Below are 24,903 nucleotides of genomic sequence, written 5' to 3'. Positions count from 1 at the left end.
AAGCTTAATGTACCTGATTATATATGGTTTAATATATCGTATTTTTGTTTCTTTTGTTTGTTGTTGTTGCATTGGCTTATTATGCTTTATTATTTACATTAGTAAATTAAGTCATAAAGTTAAACTTCTTTTGTCAGCAAAACAAATATTCTTTATTTTTATCAACCATACATTAATCAATTATAAATCCTTAACTGGTTGCCCAATCAACTATCTGTTTTTCTTTGACAAGACTGGTACAGGACAGTTTAACAATCATTTGACATTATTCACTAGTTTGTTATGTGCACCGCCATGGATGTAATGTATTTTATGCAACTAAATGTGTAACGGTCGAGCAATAAATTGCATCAAAGCACGTCAGAAGAACTAATGAAAAGGGTACTGGTCTTCTTTTTTGGGGTACATAGGGAGTATAAGGGTGGTCACATAACAAATATTTTACGTCTTGTTTCAGTTCTTATATAGTCAATTGTATTTTATATTTGTTATACTTGTAAATAATCTAAATTTAGGTAAATCTCCCTTTTATGTTTAGCTAGTTTATCTAGCCTCCGTTTTAAATAATTAGTTATGGACCTTATGGTACATGAACATTACCTTCGGAAGTCTTCTCATGGTTAACGTAAATTATAAAATATAAGAAAAGAAAATAGGACCAAACTCATCACGAGTCATGCAATTATTTGCGAAGAAGTGACATTTTGTTAATTCCACCAAGTAAAGCCAAAAGAAATCGAATACAAACACCTTATAGATACATTTTATTCATCGACCCATTTTGGGCTTTTCGTATGTCGTTTTCTATTGGTTTATTTATTATTGAAACTAAAATCACACTTGAAACAAGTACTTAGCCAGCAATGAAAAAGTTTATCCATCGCTAACCACTGTTTTAATCATTTACTTAATTAACCGCGGAGCAAACCCTACGAATTTCTCCAGTAGCCCCAGTAAGTACACCAATATTACTCATCCTGACCATTGCCCTGGCAAAATCACCGTTGAAGGTGCTTCTAGGACTCATCAACTGTTGCACAAAGGGTCTAGTTGCTGGGTCGGTCCAGAGGACCTGGTCGGATTGGAGGACTCCACGGCCACGGCTTAGGTTGTTGAAATAGGATGTGTCAAAAGTGGTTGCACTTCCGGTGTCGAGATCAACGCGTACGCTGGCATCACCGTTTTGGGGACATTGTGTCTGAAGCTGCGCCAAAAACGTCGGGTCAATGGTTGGATCCGCAGGGCCTGTGGTGCTGTTGTATAGTCTGTTCCTGAATGTAGCGCATCCCGCTGTTCCAATCGTGTGTCCTCCTGTTAAATTATACAAACTGGTTTACTATATGCTGTGAAATTTTTTCGGATAAGGTTTTCATTTTCTATATTTTAGGATAAAAATTCCTATGCAAAATTGGACACATATGAGAGTTTCTTAACGTTAACTTTTGGTAATTTATAGGTCTTGAATTCTGTAAAATGTAAACTACTGACCGACTAGGACGACGAGTTCGCGGGTACCGAGTCCCAAAGCGGAGAACTTCTGTTGTTGAACGGCGACAGAATCACCAGGACCAGGGAGATTATTAGTGTTCGAAGCCAAAGAAACTCGACCATCTCTACGTCCCGTTGGTACGGGCCAACTTGTTCCTCTTGTCTGCATTAAAATTATTCCATGCACGTAAAAAACGTTACTCACAAGTTACAAATAAAATAATATAACTGCATGCAAGTGCAACGTTACTCATTAATTAAAACTTACGAGGACAACGGAGTCACGAGCGGCTAAAGCTAAAATATCAGCACAAGAGACGACTCCAGGGCACGCAGCTTCGAGCTGGGTTTTGGCGTTGTCTATGACTTCAAATCCACGGAGGTTGAGGTTCGGAACGGCTGTTCTCTCGGTGTTAGTTCCCGTTATAAGGATGGAACCGTCACAGCCTTGGACGAAGCAGTCGTGGAAATGCATTCTTAGTATTCCTGGTGCAATTCTAGGGTTAGAGCTGAATCCAGCTGTCACGGCGTTTCGGACAATGGTTTCTGCATTAGGACATGTGGTTGAGTAAAACCCTATCCTCGTGCCAGAACCAGGACCGGGCCTCGCGGCAGCTTGGCCATGGACCGAGATGACTAGACAACTGAGGAAGGTAATGAAAACGCACAATGATCTAACAAAATTCATCTTGAATATGTTTTATATTTTAGGGTTTTTAGCTAGAGAATATCAAGTGTATTTTTTTAGTTTTGAGTGAGTAGAGTTGGTAAGTTTTAGGGTGCTATTTATAGAAGGGTTTGACAAGTCAATGAATAACGTGTCAGTCAACCAAACCCGCTTTATTGTTTGCTAGTGTCTGTGTGGAATCTGTGGATTAGATAGAATGACGTTTTTTGTGAGATATTCAAAACTCCGAAAGCGCGTGCTGTTTTGGGTCAGTGCGGTATTAGCTGGTCCGCTCGTTGACTTTAAAAGCATTTTCTTTTGGATTTGTTCTCTTTGATCATATGAACTTTTTTTTTGATAATCATCATTCTATGAACTTGATTGATTGAATATGTAGTGATAGAAATATTGTTTACGTATGAGTTTTAAATTTTGGCTCCAGTCTAGTTTATTATTAGAAAAATTATACTTATGTAATTAGAGATAAGGACATAGTGTATGTCAATTAGGATTCATCCATTTTTACTTTGTGGATATCAACGAGAGGATTAGAACGAACCATAACAAAGTGGACTGTATCTCCAAGCGGAGTTCAGTACGAAAACAACCTAAATTTAACATTATCTATTATATGAAAATAGAAGTCACAATTTTTTTTTATGTGTGATTTTTTTTTGAATAAACTTTTAACAAAACCATACTTCATTTATTTTTTATTAATATTTTCTAACTTATTACATGACCTCATATATTAGTTACTATAATAACTACTCCTATAATATAGGTTCTGCTAACAAACAAATTTTTGGCAGTATATTTGTTTTCACAAATATATTATATTTACGTTTTGTCTATTATTAATGGAAAAATGTTTATGCAAATATTAAATGAAAATAAACATCTACACGAAAATAAAATGTTTGTGCGGATCGAAATCTAGTTTTATTTATTTAAAGTAGTATAAAAAAAAACCTTATTCATTCGTTATTTTTATTAGTTTTTGTAAATGTTAACTCCTTCATTCGTTATAAACTGTAGCTGTAGATTTTCTAACTTGTATAATTTAAGTTATATATGTTTTTAGCTAACTATATTATATATTGTAGCAATATAACTTTTAATATTTATATCGAGAAAATGATTCTTGGTAGGGAGAAAATTTCGGTTATATATTATTATATATATTGAACACTACCCTGATAATTAGAAGAAAGATTAATGTTGGAATATCCCCTAGTCTATATTTGAGAAGTGATTTGCCACATGTCTTCTTTACAATCGTTTTCACAAAAAAAATTGTGATGTGGCTATTAAGATTGATGACATGTCATATGTTTAAATATGACATGGACAATTACATTTAATACTAATATATATTTCTGCAAATCTTTTTAGAATATGACATTAACTCATATATTACATTTAATATTGATTTATATTTTGGTAAACTTTGTAGAATATGGTAATAACTCATAAATCATCACTAAAATAAATATATTCAAATATGATATTTTGAATTTCGAAATATTATATAATTTTACTTTTATAATAATAATTTTTATTATCTAAATTTTTTTAAATTTTCTGAATTAAAAAAAATAAATCGTAATATCATTAGTTTCTTTTAGATATCTACAAATTATATAAATATTATTTAGTTTTAAATTTTGATAACTATACAACTTTATATGATTTTTAGTAATTTTGTACAAGTTGATATAATAATTTAACCAAATGAAATAAATAATTTTTGTTTATCTAAGATTTTAACTTTATATATATACATATATATTCTTAAATATAATTTAAAATAAAAAAAATATTTTCTCTTAATTTTATGTTTAATTAATGATATTTATATTAATTATTAGTCAAAATAATAAAATATACAATATTAATAAATTACATTTTAAAATATAAAATTTAACTTTTAAAAAATTCATCACTACACATGGTGCATGAAAACACCTAGATTAATAATTGTGACATAGCTACTAAAATTGATGATATGTCTTATAGATTAATATGACATGGACAATTATATATAATGTTAATTTATATTTTTGATAAAAAAATTAAAATATTGTAATAACTCATATATTATATTTATTATCGATTTATATTTTTGGACTTTTTAAAAATATGGCAATAACGCATAAATCATCATTAAAATAAATATATTCAATTATGGCATTTCAAATTTTGAAATATCATTTAAATTAAAATATTTCAAAAATATATACATATTTTTAGAAAATTATAAAATTAAATCATAAAATCAAATTAAATCGTAAAATCATTAGTTTCTTATATATATTTACAGATTTTATAAATATTGTTTAATTTTAATTTTTGATAATTCTGAAATTTTACATATTTATTTAATATATTTAATTAAAATAAATAGATAGAAAAATCTACCTAAGATTATAATTTTAAATATATACATGCACATTCTTAAATATAATTCAAAATAAACAAAATTGATTTTATCTTAATTTTAATGTTCAGTTAAATCAAATTTATATTAAAATATTGATAAGAAAAAAGAAAATTTATAATATTAATAAAAATAAATATAATTTATATTTATATTTTAAAAAATATTTTAAAATTCTTTTACTGCACGTGGTGCAAGAAAACACCTAATATATCCTAAAACATAGAGCACTTCCATAGGTGGAGTATCTTTCCATCAACATCTAACAGTTTTAATATTAATAGTTTTAATATGATCTAATTACTGATTAAATTTTAAATCAAAAAAATAAAAAGACAGACATGAAGATAATATTGATTTATTTTTGTTGAAAATCTGAAAACACGACCATTTATTTTTCTTTGTCCACTTTTTTCTTATTTTAATATTTTTAGCATCTAGATAGTTTTTCTAAAACTCCTTCCTCTTCATCCCCAATAATGTTGCCCTTATGAGCCTTATTTCTGTATTTCTCTGAATACTGATCGTTTATTTGGTCATCGATATACGTTTACTAAATATATTGTTTTGCCAACCAAAGAAACAAGATCGAGATCATGACCACGATTGTTTCAAACTATTGTTTGATGTTTGTATTTGCATCTTGAACTGATTATAATTATCATTTTAAAGTGTTTGAATGCAAACGTATATATTATGTTAAGAAAAAGAAGAAAAACAATATAATTGATATATATTTAAGAAAAAAAAGAAGAAAAACAATATAAGTGATATATATGTAATAAAAAAAAGTGATATATATATGTCTTTCCTGATAAGTTGGCCTTCGGGCTGGCCATAAAGTTTTACCAAAATACTTGTATAGAAGATAGATACAATAAATTAAGAATAGTGATGATGTTTTTGCAAAGCTGACTTTTGAGCAGAGTAAGACATCATAAGATAAGTCGGACACCGACTGTTGAATCCGGCAATTAGTGAGACGCTTTTGGAAGTATCTTCCGGTGAAACTATCTCCGACTTCCATTTCCAACCAAATCTTCCTTATCTTCGGGTTTCTATGTTTTCGCTTTCTTGATGTCATGTGTGTTGAATTTCCAATGAACACACGGTCTGTTTGTATGGTGTAGCAATATTTTCGATTTTATTTATCTTGACAAGTAACCACTTATATGATAGATTTAACTTTGTGTTCTCAAACGTTCTTTGTTGTGCATATGGATGCAGAGACCGTTATGGTTTACAGAATCTAGTTGAGTCTCTAAAAGTCGATGAAAAAAAAAAAAAAAAACTTTGTGTTTTTAGTACAATCTGCGAACGTATGGGTGTGATATTTTGCGGCTTTCACTCAACCAATCTATATGCCTACCAATCAACAAAATTGATGAAATAGCTGACTTTGTGTATTCGAGGGGAAATTTATATTTGATTTAATGCACGTTCTATTCCTTTTTTTTCAAACCATGCATGATGTGATGCCTAATGACTTGATTAGATTAATTTCACAAAATTTCTGACTACATATGTATTTGCTTAACAATATGTATTCAGTATATCTGAAAATCATTTGCTTGAGATATCCTCCTTTTATAGACTGTAGACACCTCTAGCATAGTTAGAGTTTTCAAGTGAGCTAATTTGCTCATTTTTAACTCAAATTCATGGTGAGCTAAGCTCAACCAAGTTATTTTCAATAATATATAAACAAGTATCATTATCTTAAAATAGTGAGATAGAAGTACATATATTACCATATTTCTCAATTTGCAAGGAGAAGAAGTCTGCAACTTCATATTATGACTCCAATGTCATAGCATCATTAGCATCAGTTTTTCAATTAGAAATTACAATTACCTTAAAATAATAATGTGAAATGTCACCATACTTATCATATTTAGGTCTTTGACGGAAGGTTCTCATAAACTTATTAAGTTATACTCGGAGATTCCATACAGAGGCTAAACTATAACAATGTCTTCACCTTGGAGACTCTATGCGATCAGAGTTAAGATTTATTGAAAAACGTATCTGTTGTTTCAAATGGACAGACAATATCCGATTATAACAAAGTTATTACACCAGAGTTTTCATATCTCCCCCCCCCTCTCTCTCTCTCTCTCTCTCTGGTCTCTAAACTCATTCGCCCTGAGCAGCTCCTCCATCTGTTATAATACCAGGCCAACGAGTTTGATAAGCAAGTCCTTAATTTGCTTTGAAAATGATGAGATGAAAAGATTAAAAAATTACCTTCACCGGATGGAGCACATGGAGACTTCCTGTAACGCGTCTGCTGCTGCGTTGGCTGTAGGAATGAGGACAAAATCTTAAGATAAGAAACAGCCCGCAGAAAGAACGAAAAAAAAACAACAACTAAAACGTGGTAAAAGCACGTTTACCTGTAACTTGGGACGAAGAGCTTCTAAGGGTCCCTTTGGCTTAGCAACACCTTGCTGTTTAAAAAACATCAACCATGAGAGTTGCAGTACAATAGAGAGAATCTATAATATTTGACAATAAATGTTCAAGAAATTGCTAGATGGTTTTATATGGGATTATTGATTAGTCAGACGTCTAGATCAAATTTTTTTTAACGTTTAGACTGATATTTTTTAAAAATCATTTTGTTTAGATCCGCTTAGACTGATTTTTGGAAAACTGATACTATTTGATAACAAGAAAGAAAGAAGAACAATATTGAATAAAAGTTTCGATATTTTGTACCTTTCCAAGAGCCCAGTCAGCTGAGTCAAAGTATGCTCGTTCATGATCCTAATATAAAAACAACACATCTCAGAAACACACATACACAAAATCTTATTAGAGGTGAATAAAAATAATTAAACATACCTTGGAAATGAGAGGTGGTTTCTTTGGCATGAGTCCTCCATACTTGTTCTTTACAGCAGCCTCCTACCCACAACAAATACAATTTCAAATCAGTGTTAATTTTGATGATTAATATGCTTTGTGGTGTGTGTGTGATGGAAACCTCTTGCTGTGACGATGGCATTGAATTATCTGCGTCGTCATTTGTGAGGTTCCCTCGCTCTTTCACATCCTCTACGCTTGACATTCTGATGATGATGTCTCCTCAACGCCCACCAAAATCTAAAATCAATTTTTTTTTTCCAGATTGGAATCAAAATCATCAACCATGTGGTGGTGTAAGTCAGATCTCCACAATGCGAATATTGAGTGATTTTCAACTTAAACACAAGCCAATACGATAATCAGATCGCAAACGACGGCGAATCAGGTAGAATCAAACCCGATCAACAAAATCAAAATTTTCAAAAATCGAAGCTGACTATAACAATCAGATAATCTCAGATCGAGAATCGACTAACCAGGAGGAAGGATTTGCGATTGGCTCCTATCTCTGTGCTGGTTGCGACGTTTCTCTGTTGATGTTGTTGTCGTCAAAGAGATCAACGATTGGAGGATTGGGATAGAGAAAACGAAAGGAGCAAGATCCGCGTAGAGAGAGGGCTAAATTTGTAATTCTCTTTATATTTTAATAATTTAGAGGTGCCGGATAGGCCTGCCGCGTTATTTTTCGAATGACTGAATGGGCTTGCTGTCCTTAAACATAATAATGCCCAGGCCCACACTTGTTAGTCCAGCGTGGTCAGACCATAGACCATAGGCCATGTTCTTATTTTGTGTTTGAAAATATAAATCTATACAGATTTTTTTTTTGTTTTTAGTTAGTCAAGTCCGGTTTTAATTAATTTTGCTTATTTATCATAATTCTCAATAATTTTAATTATTTTCATATTTTTATTAAATTTAGCTAAATCATTAATTTGATTAATCTATATTATATATTATAGTTATATATTTATAATACTAAATTAATCAAAATAAATAAATATCATGATATCCTACAAAATATAAGCCGATATGTTGATTCAAAAATAAAATAAAATAATTACTCTCAGTTCTCATGATAATGTCAAACTTTTCCTCATGATCCTATCATACATCCAGTAAGAGATTTTCACAAGTAATATACGATAGATGACCATTAATAAATAATTAAATTTATTTATTAGATTATATATAATAATTTAAAGATTAATATAGTGAAAATTAAAAAGAAAATTTATTTTTTAAATAAAAAGAATAATTACACACACATATATATATATATATATATATATTGTTGTTAGCTGATAACTGGTTTTTAATATATATAAAATTTTTAAAAAAAACTGAAAGATGCATCATAAAATATTAATCAAGTAAAAATTAAATTTGTATAATCAAAAAAGAATATTCAGTGATCTCAATGAAATTTTTATTATACATATTAATTATTAATGAATGTAAAATATTTATAATGCATGAAAAGTTTTTTTAAATTGTAACGTAGTAGACATATATATTTAAGATTATAATTTATGTATTAATAAATAATTATAGCATCATTATGCTCGCATGTGCGGACAAACATCTAGTATTATGTTATTTTTGATTAAATTTTTCTTTTTGAAAAACAGTAGCCAAATTGTGTTATTTTAAACAATTTTACTTTTATTACTGAGCAAAATATTGAAAAGGATTATGGATTTTTTTAATGATTATAATGTAAAGCAATGTAGTAAAAAAAATTTTAGTCAAAGCAATGTAGTAATTAGTTAATTACCCTATAGTAGTATTCAATTAAGTTCTTCTAGTAAATTAATTTGGTTTAGGTTTTTTCTTGACCGTTCCTCTCCTTTAACATATAGGGATATATATCTCATCGATCTTTTTTTTTGTATAATAATTTTTAAATAATGGATATATATAACTTTTAAAAGAATAAACAAAAACAAAGATAACGAAGATAAGGGTTTCAGACTTTGTCTGCTTTTTCTTTTTGCATCATATATAAGCAGAGAGGGGCTTCAGGTGTGAAAGTCTGAAAGTTAATAGTCTTTTCTCGAACGAGGAAAAAAAATTGATCAAACATGTGGAGTCAAAATCCAAGCTTCAGGTTTGAGATAGAGGAGTTCTGGAAGAAAAAGAAAGCTGCCGTATTGTCTAAGGTATTCGTTGCTGGCGGATGCGAATGGTAAAACAACAAGAACACTCTTTAAAAACCTTGCTCTTCTCGAAGATTTGATGTATTCGATTATACGTAGCATTTATTAAGAAGGGTTTAATATTTGATACAGGTACCTCGAAGTTTATCCCAAGGGAGATCTTGCTGATAATCACTTGTCTGTGTACCTGCACGTTGCAAACCCTAAATCATTGCGAGTTGGATGGAAAAGGAATATTAATTTTTACTTCACCGTGTTGAATCATCGCAATATAGAGCGCTGCAGATCTAAAAGTAATGAAGTTTTGCCTTTTCTTGACTTTTTTTTTCCATCTTTCATTAGTGATTTTTGTTTGGGATATACGAACCAATATGAACTAGAGAGCTAGGTCTAGTCTAATAGTTTTTAACAAGTGTATAGTGTATTTGTTTATGTGTGCATATCGATGGTAAACACGTAATCTTCAAGAAGTAGAAACGAGTACATACATAAATATGTGGTTGATGAATAATTTTTTTTCTTGAATAAGTTGTGAATAATTTTTCTTTTAACAGTTGCAAATAACACAGTTTTTGACGCTAAGGGCAAAGCATGGGGCTTCCGAAAGTTACATCTCCTTAGCAAGCTTAAGGAGAAATTCTTTATGGGGAAGGACAGTCTCATCGTTGAAGTCTATATTGATGTGATTACTGTGGATGGAGAAACCGAAGATGTAATAGAGAAAGAGACTGTGGATACCAACGGTTTTCAGGTTTCTGCTTCTCAGGTAAGTTGCAAGAATCTGCTATTTGTACAAACAACTTTGCATACGTTGTAGGAGGGTTGCTTCATAACTTACAGATTTAGGTTCCTTCTTTGAGTAAAACATAAACCATAAGTCTCCTTTGCAGGTTGCTTTAGTGAAGAAGATATTCGTAGAGCATCCAGATATTGCATTAGGTTTAAAACCAAAGAACCAAGTGGTGAAGACAGCATACATGAATGTCCTTCTCGGCCTCATCAATACACTGAACAAGCCTTCAGAGAGTCACTCAGAGGCTGAGCTACTCATCTCTCAGGGCGAGTTGAGTGAGCTGGAAGAAGTGGGTTTCAAGATTGACTGGTTGAAGCCAAAGCTTGATAATGTCTTCTTGGAGAGGAAGAAAGATGATGCTGATGGTTCGAGGCTCCAACAGCTTGAAGAACGTGTGAAGAATCTTGAGCAGATGGAAGAGAATATGGACTCTTTGAAGAGAAAGATTGATGAGATGGAGAAAGCAAAAGCGGATGAGCCTCGGGTCGAAAATCTTGAGGAACGCGTCCAGAACCTTGAGGTGATAGAATCAGAATCAGGCTTGAGGATGGACTTTTTGAAGTCGAAACTTGAGGATGCTTCCTTGGAGAAGAAGAAAGCAGAGGATGCTGATGGGTTTAGAGTCCAACAATTAGAGGAAAGCGTCAAGAAGCTAGAGGTAATGGTGTCTGTTCTCACAGCGAAACTGGACCAGGAGAAGGCCAAACCTGCTTCTCATGATTTTTTGTTGCTCTAACGAGGCAGCTTGATTTAACAGATACTTGGCTTCTTATTGTTTGTGTTCTAAGTTTACTCTGTCGGCCTCGAAGCTTGGTATTAACTGCTACATAATAGGTTTCTTAATCAAAAAGAGAAAATATGCAAAGCCTTGAATACTTCTTAATTTTGGGTTAAAGATCTCTAAATATATATTTAAACAATACACCATTCAGATACTGGAATCGAAAATGTTAATACATAGAGAACCTCAAGAATAAACAGTGATCATATACTGATAGAAGATAAATGTTGCCACAGTTTCATGTATTTGAAAAAGATTCATTTCTAGATCCAAACATTGTCTTAGCAAACTCGAGTAATTAAAACAGAGTATTTCTTAGACAAAAAAAAAAACAACCATAAGGTCAATAAACATAAGAGGGCATCATCAAAATGTAAATATTGGTAACACTTTCATAGAGAAATGGGCATATGGAATCAACGGAGTCTTCTGGCTTCTCTCTCGGACTCGAGAAGAGTTAGGATGTCTCCTTCTCTCACCGGTCCTTTCACATTCCTCATGATAAAACGGTCCGAATCAGTGAACTTGACTCTAACCTGAGTCACCTGACCACGAGAACCAGTTCTCCCCATGACCTTAACGACCACGGCGTGCTTGATCTGAGAATCCATTCTGCAATCACACAAACATAGCATATTAAGATTCCTATATCAAACCAGAGATCAAATCAACAAATAACCACTTACTATTGTTCTTGCACCACAGATTCACTAAGTCAACAAAATGTTCTACAAGTGCGGCAGAAGGAACAACAGGAAAAAAAATCTAAGAAACTAAGGCTCCAAAATCATCACGCAAAGCTTCTATGAACATGTAAGTGACACTAAGAAATATCCAAGATCGAAAGGACGGAGCAATCAACGAACCTGTAGAAGGAGGCGGCGGGAGCTTACGTGAAATCGATTCTGCTAGAAAACCTAAACACATGAAGCTGAGTGATGATGAACTATATAAAGCATGAATGGGCCACATCTACATGCTTAAGTAAACTACTATGGGCTTCTTATAGCCCACATTCGTATTACAACTATAAGGAAAATTACATGGTGTAGTTGATTTATAGCTGTTAATCACAAGTTATTACCAATGATTTTATACTATTATATGATTTATCAATTTGAAAAGCTGTTATTTTTGTACTCCTTGCATCTTGATATTGACAAATAAACAAGATTCCTCCGTGAAACTCAGTTCATGATTTTGAGGAAAAAAATAATTTCACAAATCCATACATCATGTAGCTCAATTAGTACACATATATTATAGGGAAATGACACTATAGCAAGTTGCGTAAAATCTCAGAGGCGGAAGCCAGTCACGAACCGACCGATTCCAGCAAAATCAGAAACTATCTTCACACCAGAGAAACTGTCTTTGAGATTACTGGTCATGTAATCCACGATCATCTTGCTTTGCTTCTCTCCATTGGTCTGCATCATCATAAGATCCATCATTCATGGCGCATCATGTGATTATTAAACCAAACGTAGTGCAAATGATACTATTAACACTTGTAAAGAGAGAGAGTAACCTCGAAAGCAAAGAAGCCACCGCTTGTAAGCATCCGGGAAGCCCCATCACAAAGATGGAGAAGACTATCAGTCCCATCAACACCACCGTCCAATGCAAGCCTCGGTTCGTGTCTACCAACCTCAGCTTGTAAACCTGGAATGTCATCACTCGGTATGTACGGTGGATTACTCACAAGCCCCACAAGCTTTCCCTCAACATCTTTCAATGGCTCAAACCAAGACCCTTCTCTTACCTCAACCATTCCCTGGATATATAATAAACAAAAACGTTATCACCTAAATAATGTTTCAGAAACTCTCCAACCCACTAACTAACCTCAAGGCCGTATCTTCTAACATTGTTCCCGGCAACAGCGATCGCCACGTGGCTGAGATCTGTAGCGATAACTCTCCCACAACCGCCCAAAACTCTCGCAACGCCGATCGCAATCGCGCCGCTTCCCGTTCCCAAATCAGCCCAAACCCCTCTCTTAAACCACTCGTCTCCCCTCACCACCTCCTCGACCATATCCACGACCAGCTCCGTCTCCGGCCTCGGGATGAGAACGCCTTCCTCCACGCACAGCACCAGATCTCTCCAGTGCTCGCATCCCACCACGTACTGAAACGGCCGCCGCTTCTCGATCCTCTGACGCCATAGATCGTACAGCTCCTCCAGCGACGCTCTCAGCTTCACACTCTTCTTCTCTCCGTCGTCGCCGCGCGGTGTCTCCGTTCCGGTGATGATCACCGGATGATGATGATCGGAGGCTTCGATCGAGTCTTCGATCAGCCATTTCAGCTCGCGGAGGAGGAGGATGGAGTCTAGGCTGTCTTCGTCCTCGGGAGAAGAGTTATCATCTACGGAGGAGGCGAGATCTTTCGCCCAGCCGTGCCATTTCCAAACCTCCGACAAAGGAGCTGCGTGCGACGGCGCTCTAAGGAACAGCGGAGTTTTGGGATGAGTGATACGGAGAGAAATTGATGAAGACGACGAGCATTGCGGTGGCTCTATCGCCGGAGAAGATGAGCAAGCGAAGGAGCGAAGAGGTTTAGCGGCAGAGAGCAAAGAGGTAAACCGAAAGCTTCTTATCATCCTCAAGGTTTTTGCCTCTACAAGCAGACCGAATCGGTTTATAAATGTTTCTAATTTAACCGGATAAATCCGGTATACAAATCAACTGTCTCTATTTCCGGTTTGAACCGAGGATTGGAATGTGATTTACAAAACCTACGGTTGAAAGCATAAATAAACAAAAGTCCGATTTTGCGGCTGTTTGAGAGAGACGACAGATCTTCGAAGATGAGCTTGACCCTGCTTCAAGGTTATTCATCTGCAGAAGAAGAAGAAGATGCAGAGAAGAAGGATTACGAGAGCTCCGGCGAGGAAGATGAGAATCATGGCGTTGAGAGATACGGATCTTCTTCTTCAGTGTTCGATTTCTCTGCATCCAACTCTGCTAAAGACTCTGGCCTTCCTTCAGCTAACGACGTTTTCTCTCAGGTCCATCATCAAATTTCGACTAGTCGTTGTGTAGATTCGAAGTGAAACTGAAAGATATCTTACTATGGATTAAAAAGAGTTTCTTCGATCTGTAAAATTGAATTTTAGGTTTATGTTTGAACATTAGAGATATCCGAAAACTAGTTGGTTGGCTTTGCAAGTCTGTGAACTGGTTTGCTTTACTTCTGTGAAAAAAACTTTGCAGATATCAGGGCCACCGGAGTTTCTAAACAACCGTACAGAAGCGGATGAAGAAGCCACAGCTAGAGATGCAGAGCATGCAAAACGTATTACCCGCAAAAAGAAGAAAGCTAAACCTAAAGGTACCCCACTACTTGTTTGCTTCTTTGTAGCATTTAAGAAAAAATGAAAAAGGTTAAATTGTGTTACCAACAAAAGAAAGTCCTGTCATTCACATCCTCAAGTTTAGGTTCACATAATTATAGTCTATAGAGCGGTTGATTTTCCTTGTGAAGCTTTGTTTAGGTACTTTAAAGCATACACGTTGTGAAATAGTGAACCAGGAACCGAGCTGTTATCTCTATCTAATTTTTTTTTTGTGGTTTTTCTCATGAAACTATCTGAACACTGGTGGTGTCGGCTGGTTTATAGGTGTTGTCGTGGAAGCGAAACCTCAACTTGTCGGGATTCATGAGAGAGTCAGAAACGATATCGATGCACCACCATCTTCAGAGAATGGTGAAAAGCGGATATCTACTGCAACCAATCCAAATGCAGAAGAAGCTGCAGATCTCTTAAGGTATGAAATATATTATCCCTTTGCCACTTCCATCATTCTTTCCTAAAAACCCATATTGCTTGATTAGTGTTTCTTTTTATGAGTTTAGGATGTGTCTGCAATGTGGAGTACCAAAAACATATACAAGCGCGAGAGGAATGGTATGCCCACTTTGCGGTGACCGGCCATTACCGGACTCGGATGCAAAGAAGAAAGGCTCTACGGTCAAAGATAAAGAGAAGAGCAAAAGAATGAGAGGACAATCCTCCCACGCTTCTTGGAAAAGTGAAACCGAGATGCAACTTAGGCAACATTTCGATTAGAATGTTTCCAAACTTTTCTTTAAATTGTTGTTCCATCCAAATCCATCATTACTAAAAACTATTGTCGGAAGTGAAAACCCTTAAGTTCTTAAGTAATTGATGTTGAGAGATATACACAGCAGAGTGATTATAGCATTGCAACAGAAAAAAAAAAGGAGATACTAACATCTTTATCTACATAATTGCTATGTGCCTCTCTCTACTTAACAACTTGAGCATACGACAAAGGCAATTAACATGTCTCAAAGACCCGAGCAACCAAGTGTACAATGTACAATCAAATTGGAAATGGAATCCAAACCAGACAATCATTCCCAACCGCGTTACAAAATCCATGATCCTAATGAAAGACACAATCAGGACTTATGTAACTAACTGGCACAACCATGTCTCGGTTTGGTTCAGCACTGAAAGAGCCGGTTTCCAGTTGACATCACTACTTGTTGTCACTTGCTACAGCTTCGGTTCTAAGTTCTTGGGTTTCCTCTTGGTTCTCTATCCTCAGGCTTGGACTATTGTTGGGCTGAGGAATCTGTGGAGATTATGATGACTAAATGAGCCACTATGCGACAGAGTTTGCAAGTTTGAATGGCTATGCGTAAGAAGTAAGCGTTTGTTTAAGTTACCATTGGATGGGATTTATAAGAGAGAACATCGTGATCTGAAAGAGATGAGTCTGAGGGTCTATGAAACAGCAAATGAGCTATGGATCGGTCTATCGGGTTTGTATCAGTTTCTATATCCAAGAATCCCACGTACCTGGATAAGAACAAATACAGATATCAATGACAGAATCTACAAGAACTGAAAGATGCAGCAGGAGATAAAATGATGAGTATACTGGAGAAGTATGCATTTGGTGCTTACTTGTCTGTTTCACCAGTCTCGAGATGCGAGCCAGCACCTTTCACCTGTCCGTTTCCACCATTTGCATCCATACAATGATGTCTCTGCTCGGCGCTTTTTGCCAATCGGTATAAGCTGTCCCTTATGCAAAGCTTCGTCCTAACATCCAACTGGAGCAAGCGAGTGCAAATCAACAAAGTAAACAATTGTACACGTAAGTTTATATTAATTATCACAAAGGAAGATCAAGAACTTTTTGGTACCAATCACCTTCAAAGCTCATAGGTAAATTGTTCCATTATCTATCGACAAGTTGTACCTGTTCTATAACTTGTTGAAGCTGGCGAAAACTTGTTGCCTCCAGTGAAATGTCATTAACTACAGAGCTAAGGCATGAACTTTCCAGCCTGTTTGATGTTTCCACTTTAGCTGCAACTTTTCTGTGGTCATCCTCAAGCCCGATCTTTTGGATAGGAGCAGCCTCAGGAAACACCAATGGGTTTGTCTTACTACTCTTCCTGGTACTTGCGGCATAAGGAGGCAAATCTTGCCCCGCCTGCAAGCTAACTCTCTTCTCAAATCCCTTCCTACACCGATCATCAACAGTTGGACCTTGCAAGCTCTCGACAGATTGTGCATGATTTGATGTGTATGACTCATTTGAAGCAGAGGAAGGATTGGGTTTGTTCTCAGATTTGGTACCAGAATTACTTTCACATGCTGATACTTGATTTGAAGGCTGCTCAAAATTGAAATGCGAGTATGGAACACCTGGTTGTTGGAATGCAGAGGGAGGATAATACTGATTTGTGTCCATTTGTTCACTGGAAATACCGCTGTTCTGTAAAGTAAGACTGTTACCCGAGTACCCATCAAGATTATGAAGATGACCAGTCTGCTTCTTTTCAAGATTAGCCTGTAAAACAAACAAAAAAAGTGAACCGATATGAATTGCTGGAAGAGTATCAAGACTTCAGCACTGGAAATATCTAAAGAACAAACTGAGAACATGTAGTAAGTAGCCAACGTCTTCACAGAAGGCAAATTTCTATAATAAAAAAATTGACTAACCTCTTCATCCAGCATCAATATATCACTCTTCTGCAAATTTGTATCATATCCTTTTACTGAAGAGTTTCCTTGAGCGGAGCCGCTGACAGCGGTATAACCACCATATTCATCTTCAACAGTATGGTTGGACTCGCTATTGTTCAGAAAATCCTCCACCTGCAACAAAGGTGTCCTTTGGTTTCCCAACATTGTGTCTGGTTTCATATCATCTGTCATCGCAGCGTCTGTATCCTCATTTGGCTGAGCAGAAGAGAACCAGCACAAGTTATCTTCATTATTAATACTCTCCAACCCGAAAGTTGAATCACAGTTCCTGTTGCATCCAAAGCAACAAGAGTAAGCTCAGTACAGTATGTTTCCTTATAAGGGATGAGATCCCATGTGTTAGAATTTTTTTCTCAAAGAGAAGATTTTAAATGTTACCTAAGCATATTGTCCATATCTTCAAAATTTCCAATGTCACCCCATCCATAGAAGAGATCATTGCTTTCTTTATCTCCACTATTCAAAAAACTGAGATTATCTTCAGCATCTGGAATGTTTTTGACGGAATAATTATTATACACGCCATCATGTTTAGCAGTGGAACTGTCACACAACATGGGATCCGCAGAGCCGAAATTACCAGCCACGTTGACGTTACCACCGTTGAAACCATGATCTGAGATATTTGCATCCTCTAATGTCATATCCTGAACATCTTTGTCTGATCCGGCTTCACGAGAAACCGGGGAGCCGACACTATTTTTCTCAGACCAAGGATTCCTTCCTAACATATCGCCCTGCCTCTTGATAAAAGTATTACTCTTTAAGTGGTTTTTTTCGCTACCCCTATCTTCATGTCTTTGTTTCTTCCTGCTACTGGCCTCGTACGCCGAGTTTGGCACTATACCATCATCGTTACCATAAAACTCATCTGAAGTATTATTGTCCAGCTGAAAAAATAGGAAAAGAACTCAGCTACCAATTAACAATCTGTGTTAGCAAGTCGAAGAAAAGAAAAAGCTAGGGAAACATACAACCGATTATAAAAACCTAAACACAGAACACATTAAAGTTTCTTTTGATACAAGAAGTAATTTATGAAATATAGTGCTAAACGGACAGAAAATCTTCATCAATTCTCACCAACTAAACAGTATTATCATAAAACTTCAGCTGGGGATAGTAACATGGCAGAAAACTTTTCAGTGATATAATAGTACAGTATATAAACATCAAAAGATACATATACTGATATACACAAGAGTAGTATATGCTATAGTTGCATTTCAAATAATTAACATCTCATATAACAAAGAGAAAATCAGTAGTCTACACACGTCTCCGTCTCTCTCTAAAAAAGTTTGACATATGTCAACATCAGAAGACCAAATGATATCGATAGTGACTAAACTCACCTGATCAAAGCACAAGTCTGACATTTCCTCCCAACTTCAAGACTCTTTAATCACCACTAAAACCATGGACAGTACCCCGACATCTCACCTCTATTGCAAAAACATGTAACTCCCCTCAAAACTAGTTCTGGATAAGAAACATAAGATATTAAACAGCTGAAGAAGGTTCCAAATAACAGAGATATCGAACCCATCATCATATAGTAAAACTTCATCTTTCTTATCCAGACTCCAAAACCCTCAATTAAAATCTGACTAGTGTCATCCAAACCCCTAAAATTCACCCATCCTTCTCAAACTCTACACTAAAAAAAAAGAAAGTCAAATCTCATAGCAAGCCTACCAGATCGATTCCCCCATGAATGGTAATATCTCATACTAATAATTAGCTCAATACTATAGTATAAAGTTAAATGAAGCATTAAATGATAGTTAAATCACAAAAAAATCAAATCTGAGAAATCATCAGCTGCTGCTACTGCTAGTATTCAATCATTGAGCATAAGAACCACGAATTCAATCGAAACAGATTCAACCAAACTTAAGAGCGATCAAAACCCTAGAGTCTACTCTCAACCAAATACAACTCACCTGTGAGACAGACAGATACTTCCAGAAAACTTCACCGATCAAATAATTAACCAGAACAAAGAAAAAACACAGCCGATTCGTAGCGGTAGTACTCGATTTCTAGATCGTAAACTGATAAAGAGAAACTTTGTATGACTTTGTTGGGTAGAAGACGATGATGGCTTCCTAATTTCTTCTTTTTTTACAATTTTTTAATTAGAATAATGAATTATGTTTCGGGAGAATCAAAAGACAAGTGACCATGATCTCGACACGTGGCGACACAATCAAAAGGTTAAACGGGCTGAGTTTAATATCAGAATTTGTGGACGAGAGAGCAGCGCGAGGATCCTATCACTTACAGTGTTATCATTGGTACACGTCACTGGTATGTTCTCGAAACTGGAGTCGAGCTCTCCTCCTATTGGCTGTACTTGATGGGCCGTTAAGTAAAAGAAAGCCTAATTAATCTTTTTATTGGGCTGATAGATAAAACCGAGTCTAAGTTTGATTCTCTCCGGGAAAGAGAGAGTGAGATCGTTTGAATTCTTCCGATGGAGGAGCAGATCGGTGGGAGCGAGGATCGATGGAAGGGATCGTTACAGAACATAACGGAGATGGCTTCGAATCTCGATGCTCTACAGAAGCTTCTCCTCAAGAAAGCAGTCTTCGTGGAAGAAGACACTTTCGCTAGAGCTTCTCTCATCTCCGAACAATCTCGAACAATCAAGGTCTGTTAAAACCTCTGTTCCCGTCATAGGATTCAGAATTTAATGATTGCATCTGTGTATCTATAGATTTTATCATTCGATCTGGTTGATTTGGTGAAAACATTGGTTGATTCGTTACATTGTAATAGTGAATCTGTAACGAATCAACCAATGTTTGTAGTGTGATTTTGTGGTCTACTGATGATGCTAATGATCATCAAATCATAAAAGTCTAGATCTTTTAGATTTCACTATGAAGTGTTAATGTTTGCTTTGCTGTGTGTACTCTTTTAGGTTCTTGACCAAAGGGTACAAACACTAGAAAGAGAACTAGATGCTGCCATTACAGCTGCTGCTCATGCTCGCTCAGAGAAACGCCAAGCTGAGTCCTCCCAGAAAGCTGCTGAATCACGTGCCCAAGAGGTCACAAAAGAGCTCGAAAACACCACAAGTACGTAAAACTTTTAAAATTATCAATGCGCCGCTTCTTGGGTCGATGATATTTCAACGAAGACTGTTTGTAACTATTAGGCCTGGGCGTTCGGTTTTCGGTTCGGTTCCGGTTCGGTTTTTTCGGTTTTCGGTTTTTCGGTTCTAGAAATATAGGAACCGTTCGGTTATATATGAAATTCGGTTCGGATCCGGTTCGGTTCTTTTCGGTTTCGGTTCGGTTCGGATAATAATTATAAGAACCGACTAATACTTTATAAATTTTTGGTTCTAATTCGGTTACAGATTAGTTCCAGTTTTTCTGTTAATTTTGGATGATTCATGGTTAAAAACAGACTTCTGAGAAGTTTTCAGATATAAATCAGGTAATTCATATAAATTTTAATATTTTCGATAAAAATATTCGGAAAATTTAATTTTTAGGATAAGTTGGATAACTTGAAATAACAAAAAAAAAATTTTCTATATATTTTGGGATAAATTGGTGTATAATGTTTAGAATATTTGGTATTTTAGTACTAAATATAACTAATATTTTAGGTATATAAATTGTATTTCGGATGTTCGGGTACCCATTCGGTTCTCGGTTCGGTACCGGTTCGGTTTCGGTTTTTCGGTTATAGAAATATAGGAACCGTTCGGTTATTTTAAACTTTGGTTCGGTTTCGGATTCGGTTTTTTCGGTTCGGTTTCGGTTCGGTTTTCGGTTTTCGGTTTTTATGCCCAGGCCTAGTAACTATTGTTGTTTCAGAGGTTTTCAAGCTGCATATGGAAGAGCTCCGAGGTATGCAAGAACAGATATCCAAACGCGATAACGAGATTAAGCTCTTGGAATCTATAATCCAAACGCTTGGCGGAAAAGAGCGATTGGGAAAGAGCGGTGTGAGTGGATGATGCTTTTTTTTTTCACTTGTATAAAATTTTGTAACCTGAGTTTGTGAGACAGTATGTATGACAACGATAGTCCTCTTAGAAGATGCCCATTTTATCAAGAACTGAACTTTACATGAACTGGGCCTATAATGTGCCTGATGCTTTCAATTCTCATCTGGCCTGAAATGAAACACGTATGGCCGATAGTGGTACGATGCCAGATTCATAAACTAGCATCTCCAGCCGTGTGGAGCAAGAAACTGCGTTAATTTGACAGCTGAAGATCCGCAACTCCTTATCTAATATACCAAAAGGAGAATAAGAAAAACTATAAGCAATGGGATGGCTTTAGCGTGTGGGTGTCTATCTAAATTATCTAATTTTTGGTAGAAACCTGTGTTTAGATTATCTAATTTGCTAGAAACCCATATATAAGATTATATATAGTTTCAAGGGTTTTACTAAACATAGTAAAGAGAAAATAACAAACAAAACAAAGTTTTGTAAACTTTGATCGTATCTGTTATGTAACGTGTGTTACTGTATCAACAGGGAAGTTATTCTCCAAATAGTATACAAAACTTCCCAAAAATGAGAACAATATAAACGTTAGCAACTTAGCAGTAAAAGCATATTGATAGTATTTTTAATATTCCAAAGACTCAGTTTAGTAATGTAAGAAAAAGAGAAAAAAAATGGGATTATAACTAAAATTACCATGCAAATGACTTGATGAGGGTGAACCAAAGGAATACGTAAAGTAAGTTAATGCAAAATCCATTGTTGTTTACTTGACGCTGCAGAAGTGGTTGAAAGAATATGTGGCTAATTATTATTTTGTTACAAGTTTTCTTTGTTAATTTAAAAGAAGAAAAAAAAAACATATTGATTATGACAAAGAATCTGAAATTAATTTTCTGGTTATTAGTCAACTCTTGCCATGCAAATCATGCATGGCACATCAACCATATCTCTATCTCATTCAAAGAAAAACATCCTGATACGCAAATAATATTTTCGTAACCATGCAATTAAAAAAGGATTATCGAAGAATGTTAAATTTCCGTATAATTTTTAAAAGCTAACTGAAATTAAAAAAAAAAAAAAAAAGATATTAGCATTCAGTATCTGGTTAAACTACAAAGATACTATTGTTCTCCCTGAGAATAGAATGTGAGACCGTAAAATAAAATTCTTGAAGTGATAGATATTATATATAGGGTTCTATCGTATACGACGGATATTATAGGGTTCTCTCTCCTGCTACAGTAAAGGCGATTTCTCTGCGACCCTTCAAACCCTAACCACCGTCGGGTCATCTCCTCGATGACGGGGCCTCCTTCACCGGATCCGCCTCCCCTGCCTCCTCTCCCTCCCGATCCAATCTTCCACGGTCCATCTGCTAGTTCTAGTGGTCTTTCTCCAAGCTCCTCCCCATCCTCTCCTATGGATTTATTCCCGGAGGTCTCTGTGTCAGGTTCAGCTGTTCCTACTTCGAACCAGGCTAATTTACCGCAGTTAACCTGTGGTCCCTCTCAGCCTCTCAAAGGGCCTCTTATCTTCGGCTCCTTGAGTACAAGCGCTTCTCTTCAGGCGGCCCCCTCCGTTGACTCAGCTAGGGCGAACGCAGATAGGTCCTTCTCAGCTAAGGGTCTATCTGTGGTCCCGTCTCAGAGTGCGACTCCTGCTGGTCCTGCTCCTCCTGGTGACCCAATTAATGAAGGTCGCGCACCTACTACCTCTACTCCTTCAACAGGAGGTTATAATTGGGCGAGTACTCTGAAATCTGCTTCTAAGTTCCCCGCTCCAACTGCTTCGGTTACTACGTCGCCGGAGGGTAAACCCAGAGTTAAAATTTCTAATGGGGTCTTTGAACGCGGGGCAAAGATCCACAGCGACTACATCGTCGGTATCTTCTATGGTAAAGCTCCTTCTTATGGGAAGATCTGGGCTGTCCTTAATTATTTGTGGGGAAAGGACAGAAGAGTAACCATTCATCATCTGGCTAAGAATGCTTACATCTTCAACATTCCCTCTCCCTCTTTGCGCAAACGCATTCTTCAGCATGAGCTTTGGCGTGTGGGTGATTCCCCTTTCTTCGTCACTGAGTGGAAAGCGGAATTTAGCCTTAACCCTCCTGCTCTTGATAAAGCCCCGGTGTGGGTGAAGATTCAGGGTATCCCTTTCGACCTGATCACCCACGAAGGTTTAAGCTCCGTATGTTCCCCGCTAGGTCGGGTGGTTGACGCGAAGCCATTTACAAGTATATCATCTGCAGAGGTTAAGGTGATTGCTGATCTTACAAAGCCACTTCCGGCCGAAATTGAGCTTGAATGTGACGATGGGAATCTTCTGCTATTAGAGATTACCTATCCATGGTTGCCTCCTCTTTGTCCATTCTGCAACGAAATTGGCCACAAAGCAGCCTTATGCCCGATCTCAATTGCTAAGGAGAATCATGATGCTAAAGGCAAGGGTGTGGCGGTGGATACTGATATCGAGAAGGACTGGCAGACACCGAGCAGGAAAAATAAGCGAAATAAATCCAAGAAAAAGCAAGGAGTTTCTGAGGCTAACTCTAAGCTTGATGTTCCCTCATCCTCAAAGCAGGCGTCTCCCGATAAAGCGTCTGCTTCTCTCGCTCCGTCTCCAGTAGTCTCATCTAACAAATTCCAGCCCCTTCAGAGTGATGCTCCAAAAGAAGTATCAAAAGGGGGGTCGTCTCTGCCTAGCACACTCGTTGCTCCTGAGGCTGGAAGTTCTACCGTCATAGGAGCCTCTTCTACTGATAAATCTCTCGTCCTGGGCTTCTCTCCGGATCCTCCCTCAGTTTCAGGAAATTCAATCCCGCAGACCTCCAATCAGCCTCCTTCTTCAGCTTTGGTTGTCTGTTCAGGATCTGGGCCTAGTACTATGGTTTCATTCGGTCCTTCCCCAAAGTCCTCTGCGGAGAGGAAGAAGAAGAAGCGCAAATATTCATCTCCGGTTCCTCAAGGAACCAGTGGTTTCCTTCCAATCGAGTGGAGGGAGAATCACACACCCTCTAATTAATCCAATGTCGAGTACATTTTTTTGGAACGTGCGCGGTCTTACCGATAATAAAAAGCATAGCCCACTGTCTTCTTGGCTTAATAGGCGGTCATTACTTTTTGGGGCACTGCTTGAAACGCACGTAGGTGAAGCAAGCAAGCAACTTATTTTATCTTCTTTAGGCCCGGGGTGGTCTCTTTTGGACAACTACCACCAGTCTCCGTTAGGGAAAATATGGTTTATCTACAGGAATCCAGTGACAGTACGGCTCCTCTTCGCGGACCTACAATCTCTTACTTGTGAGGTTACGTTGGAAAATGGGATCTCCATTGTTTACACGGCAGTTTATGCTTCAAATGAGGAGGAAGACCGAAAGGATCTTTGGATTTCTCTAAGGGATACGAGTGCATCTTTTGATCTCGCCAACAAGCCTTGGATGGTTGGAGGAGATTTTAACGAGATTTTACACCCTGATGAAACATCCAACCCTGGAATCTGCTCAACGACGCGCCCTATGAGGTTATTTGGTGAATGCTTGGGCGATTTAGGTCTTTTTGATTTACCTTTCACAGGCCCTAAATACACTTGGACGAATAAGCGTCCATCTGACCCTATAGGCAAGAAACTTGATAGATGTTTGGTTAATGGGGCTTGGATTCTTCAGTTTCCTTCTAGTT

The 24,903-nt window shown here is 36.5% G+C and overlaps 7 protein-coding genes across 11 annotated transcripts; 3 read left to right on the top strand and 4 right to left on the bottom strand.

The window, feature by feature from the left end:
* Positions 1 to 736: 736 nt before the first annotated feature.
* LOC108856671 (peroxidase 71) lies at positions 737 to 2,256 on the bottom strand. The gene is made up of 3 exons (XM_018630524.2): positions 1,757 to 2,256; positions 1,489 to 1,651; positions 737 to 1,311 (listed from the first exon to the last, which is right to left on the bottom strand). The coding sequence occupies exons 1-3, from the start codon at positions 2,174 to 2,176 to the stop codon at positions 908 to 910; spliced, it is 987 nt and encodes a 328-aa protein (XP_018486026.1). The 5' UTR covers positions 2,177 to 2,256; the 3' UTR covers positions 737 to 907.
* A 4,232-nt stretch (positions 2,257 to 6,488) lies between these two features.
* On the bottom strand, positions 6,489 to 8,097 carry LOC108859344 (uncharacterized). The gene is made up of 7 exons (XM_018633238.2): positions 7,943 to 8,097; positions 7,585 to 7,703; positions 7,443 to 7,505; positions 7,317 to 7,364; positions 6,992 to 7,045; positions 6,843 to 6,897; positions 6,489 to 6,757 (listed from the first exon to the last, which is right to left on the bottom strand). The coding sequence occupies exons 2-7, from the start codon at positions 7,666 to 7,668 to the stop codon at positions 6,732 to 6,734; spliced, it is 330 nt and encodes a 109-aa protein (XP_018488740.1). The 5' UTR covers positions 7,669 to 7,703; positions 7,943 to 8,097; the 3' UTR covers positions 6,489 to 6,731.
* A 1,332-nt stretch (positions 8,098 to 9,429) lies between these two features.
* Positions 9,430 to 11,534, top strand: LOC108805308 (MATH domain and coiled-coil domain-containing protein At2g42480-like). The gene is made up of 4 exons (XM_018577324.2): positions 9,430 to 9,654; positions 9,758 to 9,918; positions 10,180 to 10,391; positions 10,516 to 11,534. The coding sequence occupies exons 1-4, from the start codon at positions 9,551 to 9,553 to the stop codon at positions 11,152 to 11,154; spliced, it is 1,116 nt and encodes a 371-aa protein (XP_018432826.1). The 5' UTR covers positions 9,430 to 9,550; the 3' UTR covers positions 11,155 to 11,534.
* On the bottom strand, positions 11,443 to 13,826 carry LOC108805307 (40S ribosomal protein S28-2). 2 transcript variants are annotated; one of them, XM_018577323.2, is made up of 4 exons: positions 13,048 to 13,826; positions 12,731 to 12,976; positions 12,066 to 12,629; positions 11,443 to 11,811 (listed from the first exon to the last, which is right to left on the bottom strand). In XM_018577323.2, exons 1-3 carry the CDS (start codon positions 13,804 to 13,806, stop codon positions 12,498 to 12,500), a joined length of 1,137 nt encoding a protein of 378 aa, XP_018432825.2. In that variant the 5' UTR covers positions 13,807 to 13,826; the 3' UTR covers positions 11,443 to 11,811; positions 12,066 to 12,497. The 2 variants fall into 2 exon arrangements, with proteins under 2 accessions (XP_018432825.2, XP_018432828.1); XM_018577326.2 differs by lacking the exons at positions 12,731 to 12,976; positions 13,048 to 13,826 and having other exon boundaries at positions 12,066 to 12,202.
* A 139-nt stretch (positions 13,827 to 13,965) lies between these two features.
* Positions 13,966 to 15,397, top strand: LOC108862818 (uncharacterized). The gene is made up of 4 exons (XM_018637068.2): positions 13,966 to 14,214; positions 14,420 to 14,537; positions 14,827 to 14,974; positions 15,063 to 15,397. Exons 1-4 carry the CDS (start codon positions 14,014 to 14,016, stop codon positions 15,274 to 15,276), a joined length of 681 nt encoding a protein of 226 aa, XP_018492570.2. The 5' UTR covers positions 13,966 to 14,013; the 3' UTR covers positions 15,277 to 15,397.
* Positions 15,338 to 19,380, bottom strand: LOC108862817 (protein LNK1). 3 transcript variants are annotated; one of them, XM_056986423.1, is made up of 9 exons: positions 19,185 to 19,380; positions 18,594 to 18,720; positions 17,819 to 18,128; positions 17,617 to 17,725; positions 17,194 to 17,506; positions 16,442 to 17,038; positions 16,144 to 16,292; positions 15,903 to 16,035; positions 15,338 to 15,808 (listed from the first exon to the last, which is right to left on the bottom strand). In XM_056986423.1, the coding sequence occupies exons 2-9, from the start codon at positions 18,615 to 18,617 to the stop codon at positions 15,713 to 15,715; spliced, it is 1,731 nt and encodes a 576-aa protein (XP_056842403.1). In that variant the 5' UTR covers positions 18,618 to 18,720; positions 19,185 to 19,380; the 3' UTR covers positions 15,338 to 15,712. The 3 variants fall into 3 exon arrangements, with proteins under 3 accessions (XP_056842403.1, XP_018492568.2, XP_056842404.1); XM_018637066.2 differs by having other exon boundaries at positions 17,617 to 18,128; XM_056986424.1 differs by lacking the exon at positions 18,594 to 18,720 and having other exon boundaries at positions 17,617 to 18,128; positions 19,185 to 19,379.
* Positions 19,381 to 19,647: 267 nt separating this feature from the next.
* On the top strand, positions 19,648 to 21,334 carry LOC108860497 (uncharacterized). 2 transcript variants are annotated; one of them, XM_018634365.2, is made up of 3 exons: positions 19,648 to 19,894; positions 20,168 to 20,324; positions 21,075 to 21,334. In XM_018634365.2, the coding sequence occupies exons 1-3, from the start codon at positions 19,718 to 19,720 to the stop codon at positions 21,215 to 21,217; spliced, it is 477 nt and encodes a 158-aa protein (XP_018489867.2). In that variant the 5' UTR covers positions 19,648 to 19,717; the 3' UTR covers positions 21,218 to 21,334. The 2 variants fall into 2 exon arrangements, with proteins under 2 accessions (XP_018489867.2, XP_056842405.1); XM_056986425.1 differs by lacking the exon at positions 21,075 to 21,334 and adding an exon at positions 20,405 to 21,068 and having other exon boundaries at positions 19,662 to 19,894.
* The last annotated feature ends 3,569 nt before the right edge of the window (positions 21,335 to 24,903 follow it).

This window comes from Raphanus sativus, chromosome 5 (genome assembly GCF_000801105.2).
Source record: "Raphanus sativus cultivar WK10039 chromosome 5, ASM80110v3, whole genome shotgun sequence".
Taxonomy (NCBI): domain Eukaryota; kingdom Viridiplantae; phylum Streptophyta; class Magnoliopsida; order Brassicales; family Brassicaceae; genus Raphanus; species Raphanus sativus.
Note: the sequence above shows the minus strand (reverse complement) of the source record. Positions and strands in the feature narration are given on the sequence as shown.

Excerpts from the sequence above, each read along its gene's own strand:
- LOC108856671 (XM_018630524.2), bottom strand. The coding sequence starts at position 2,176 with ATGAATTTTGTTAGATCATTGTGCGTTTTCATTACCTTCCTCAGTTGT. Across the intron at positions 1,652-1,756 it reads CTCGTGACTCCGTTGTCCTC|ACAAGAGGAACAAGTTGGCC; the intron begins GTAAGTTTTAAT and ends ATTTTAATGCAG. Across the intron at positions 1,312-1,488 it reads CGAACTCGTCGTCCTAGTCG|GAGGACACACGATTGGAACA; the intron begins GTCAGTAGTTTA and ends ATAATTTAACAG.
- LOC108859344 (XM_018633238.2), bottom strand. The coding sequence starts at position 7,668 with ATGTCAAGCGTAGAGGATGTGAAAGAGCGAGGGAACCTCACAAATGAC. Across the intron at positions 7,365-7,442 it reads AACCACCTCTCATTTCCAAG|GATCATGAACGAGCATACTT; the intron begins GTATGTTTAATT and ends TTTTTATATTAG. Across the intron at positions 7,046-7,316 it reads CTGACTGGGCTCTTGGAAAG|CAAGGTGTTGCTAAGCCAAA; the intron begins GTACAAAATATC and ends TTTTTTAAACAG.
- LOC108805308 (XM_018577324.2), top strand. The coding sequence starts at position 9,551 with ATGTGGAGTCAAAATCCAAGCTTCAGGTTTGAGATAGAGGAGTTCTGG. Across the intron at positions 9,919-10,179 it reads AGAGCGCTGCAGATCTAAAA|TTGCAAATAACACAGTTTTT; the intron begins GTAATGAAGTTT and ends TTCTTTTAACAG. Across the intron at positions 10,392-10,515 it reads TTCAGGTTTCTGCTTCTCAG|GTTGCTTTAGTGAAGAAGAT; the intron begins GTAAGTTGCAAG and ends TCTCCTTTGCAG.
- LOC108805307 (XM_018577323.2), bottom strand. The coding sequence starts at position 13,806 with ATGATAAGAAGCTTTCGGTTTACCTCTTTGCTCTCTGCCGCTAAACCT. Across the intron at positions 12,977-13,047 it reads TTAGAAGATACGGCCTTGAG|GGAATGGTTGAGGTAAGAGA; the intron begins GTTAGTTAGTGG and ends TTATATATCCAG. Across the intron at positions 12,630-12,730 it reads GTGGCTTCTTTGCTTTCGAG|ACCAATGGAGAGAAGCAAAG; the intron begins GTTACTCTCTCT and ends ATGATGATGCAG.
- LOC108862818 (XM_018637068.2), top strand. The coding sequence starts at position 14,014 with ATGAGCTTGACCCTGCTTCAAGGTTATTCATCTGCAGAAGAAGAAGAA. Across the intron at positions 14,538-14,826 it reads GAAGAAAGCTAAACCTAAAG|GTGTTGTCGTGGAAGCGAAA; the intron begins GTACCCCACTAC and ends GCTGGTTTATAG. Across the intron at positions 14,975-15,062 it reads GAAGCTGCAGATCTCTTAAG|GATGTGTCTGCAATGTGGAG; the intron begins GTATGAAATATA and ends TTATGAGTTTAG.
- LOC108862817 (XM_018637066.2), bottom strand. The coding sequence starts at position 18,617 with ATGTCAGACTTGTGCTTTGATCAG. Across the intron at positions 17,507-17,616 it reads GATATGGACAATATGCTTAG|GAACTGTGATTCAACTTTCG; the intron begins GTAACATTTAAA and ends TGGATGCAACAG. Across the intron at positions 17,039-17,193 it reads TATTGATGCTGGATGAAGAG|GCTAATCTTGAAAAGAAGCA; the intron begins GTTAGTCAATTT and ends TTTGTTTTACAG.
- LOC108860497 (XM_056986425.1), top strand. The coding sequence starts at position 19,718 with ATGGAGGAGCAGATCGGTGGGAGCGAGGATCGATGGAAGGGATCGTTA. Across the intron at positions 19,895-20,167 it reads AACAATCTCGAACAATCAAG|GTTCTTGACCAAAGGGTACA; the intron begins GTCTGTTAAAAC and ends GTACTCTTTTAG. Across the intron at positions 20,325-20,404 it reads AGAGCTCGAAAACACCACAA|GCCTGGGCGTTCGGTTTTCG; the intron begins GTACGTAAAACT and ends TGTAACTATTAG.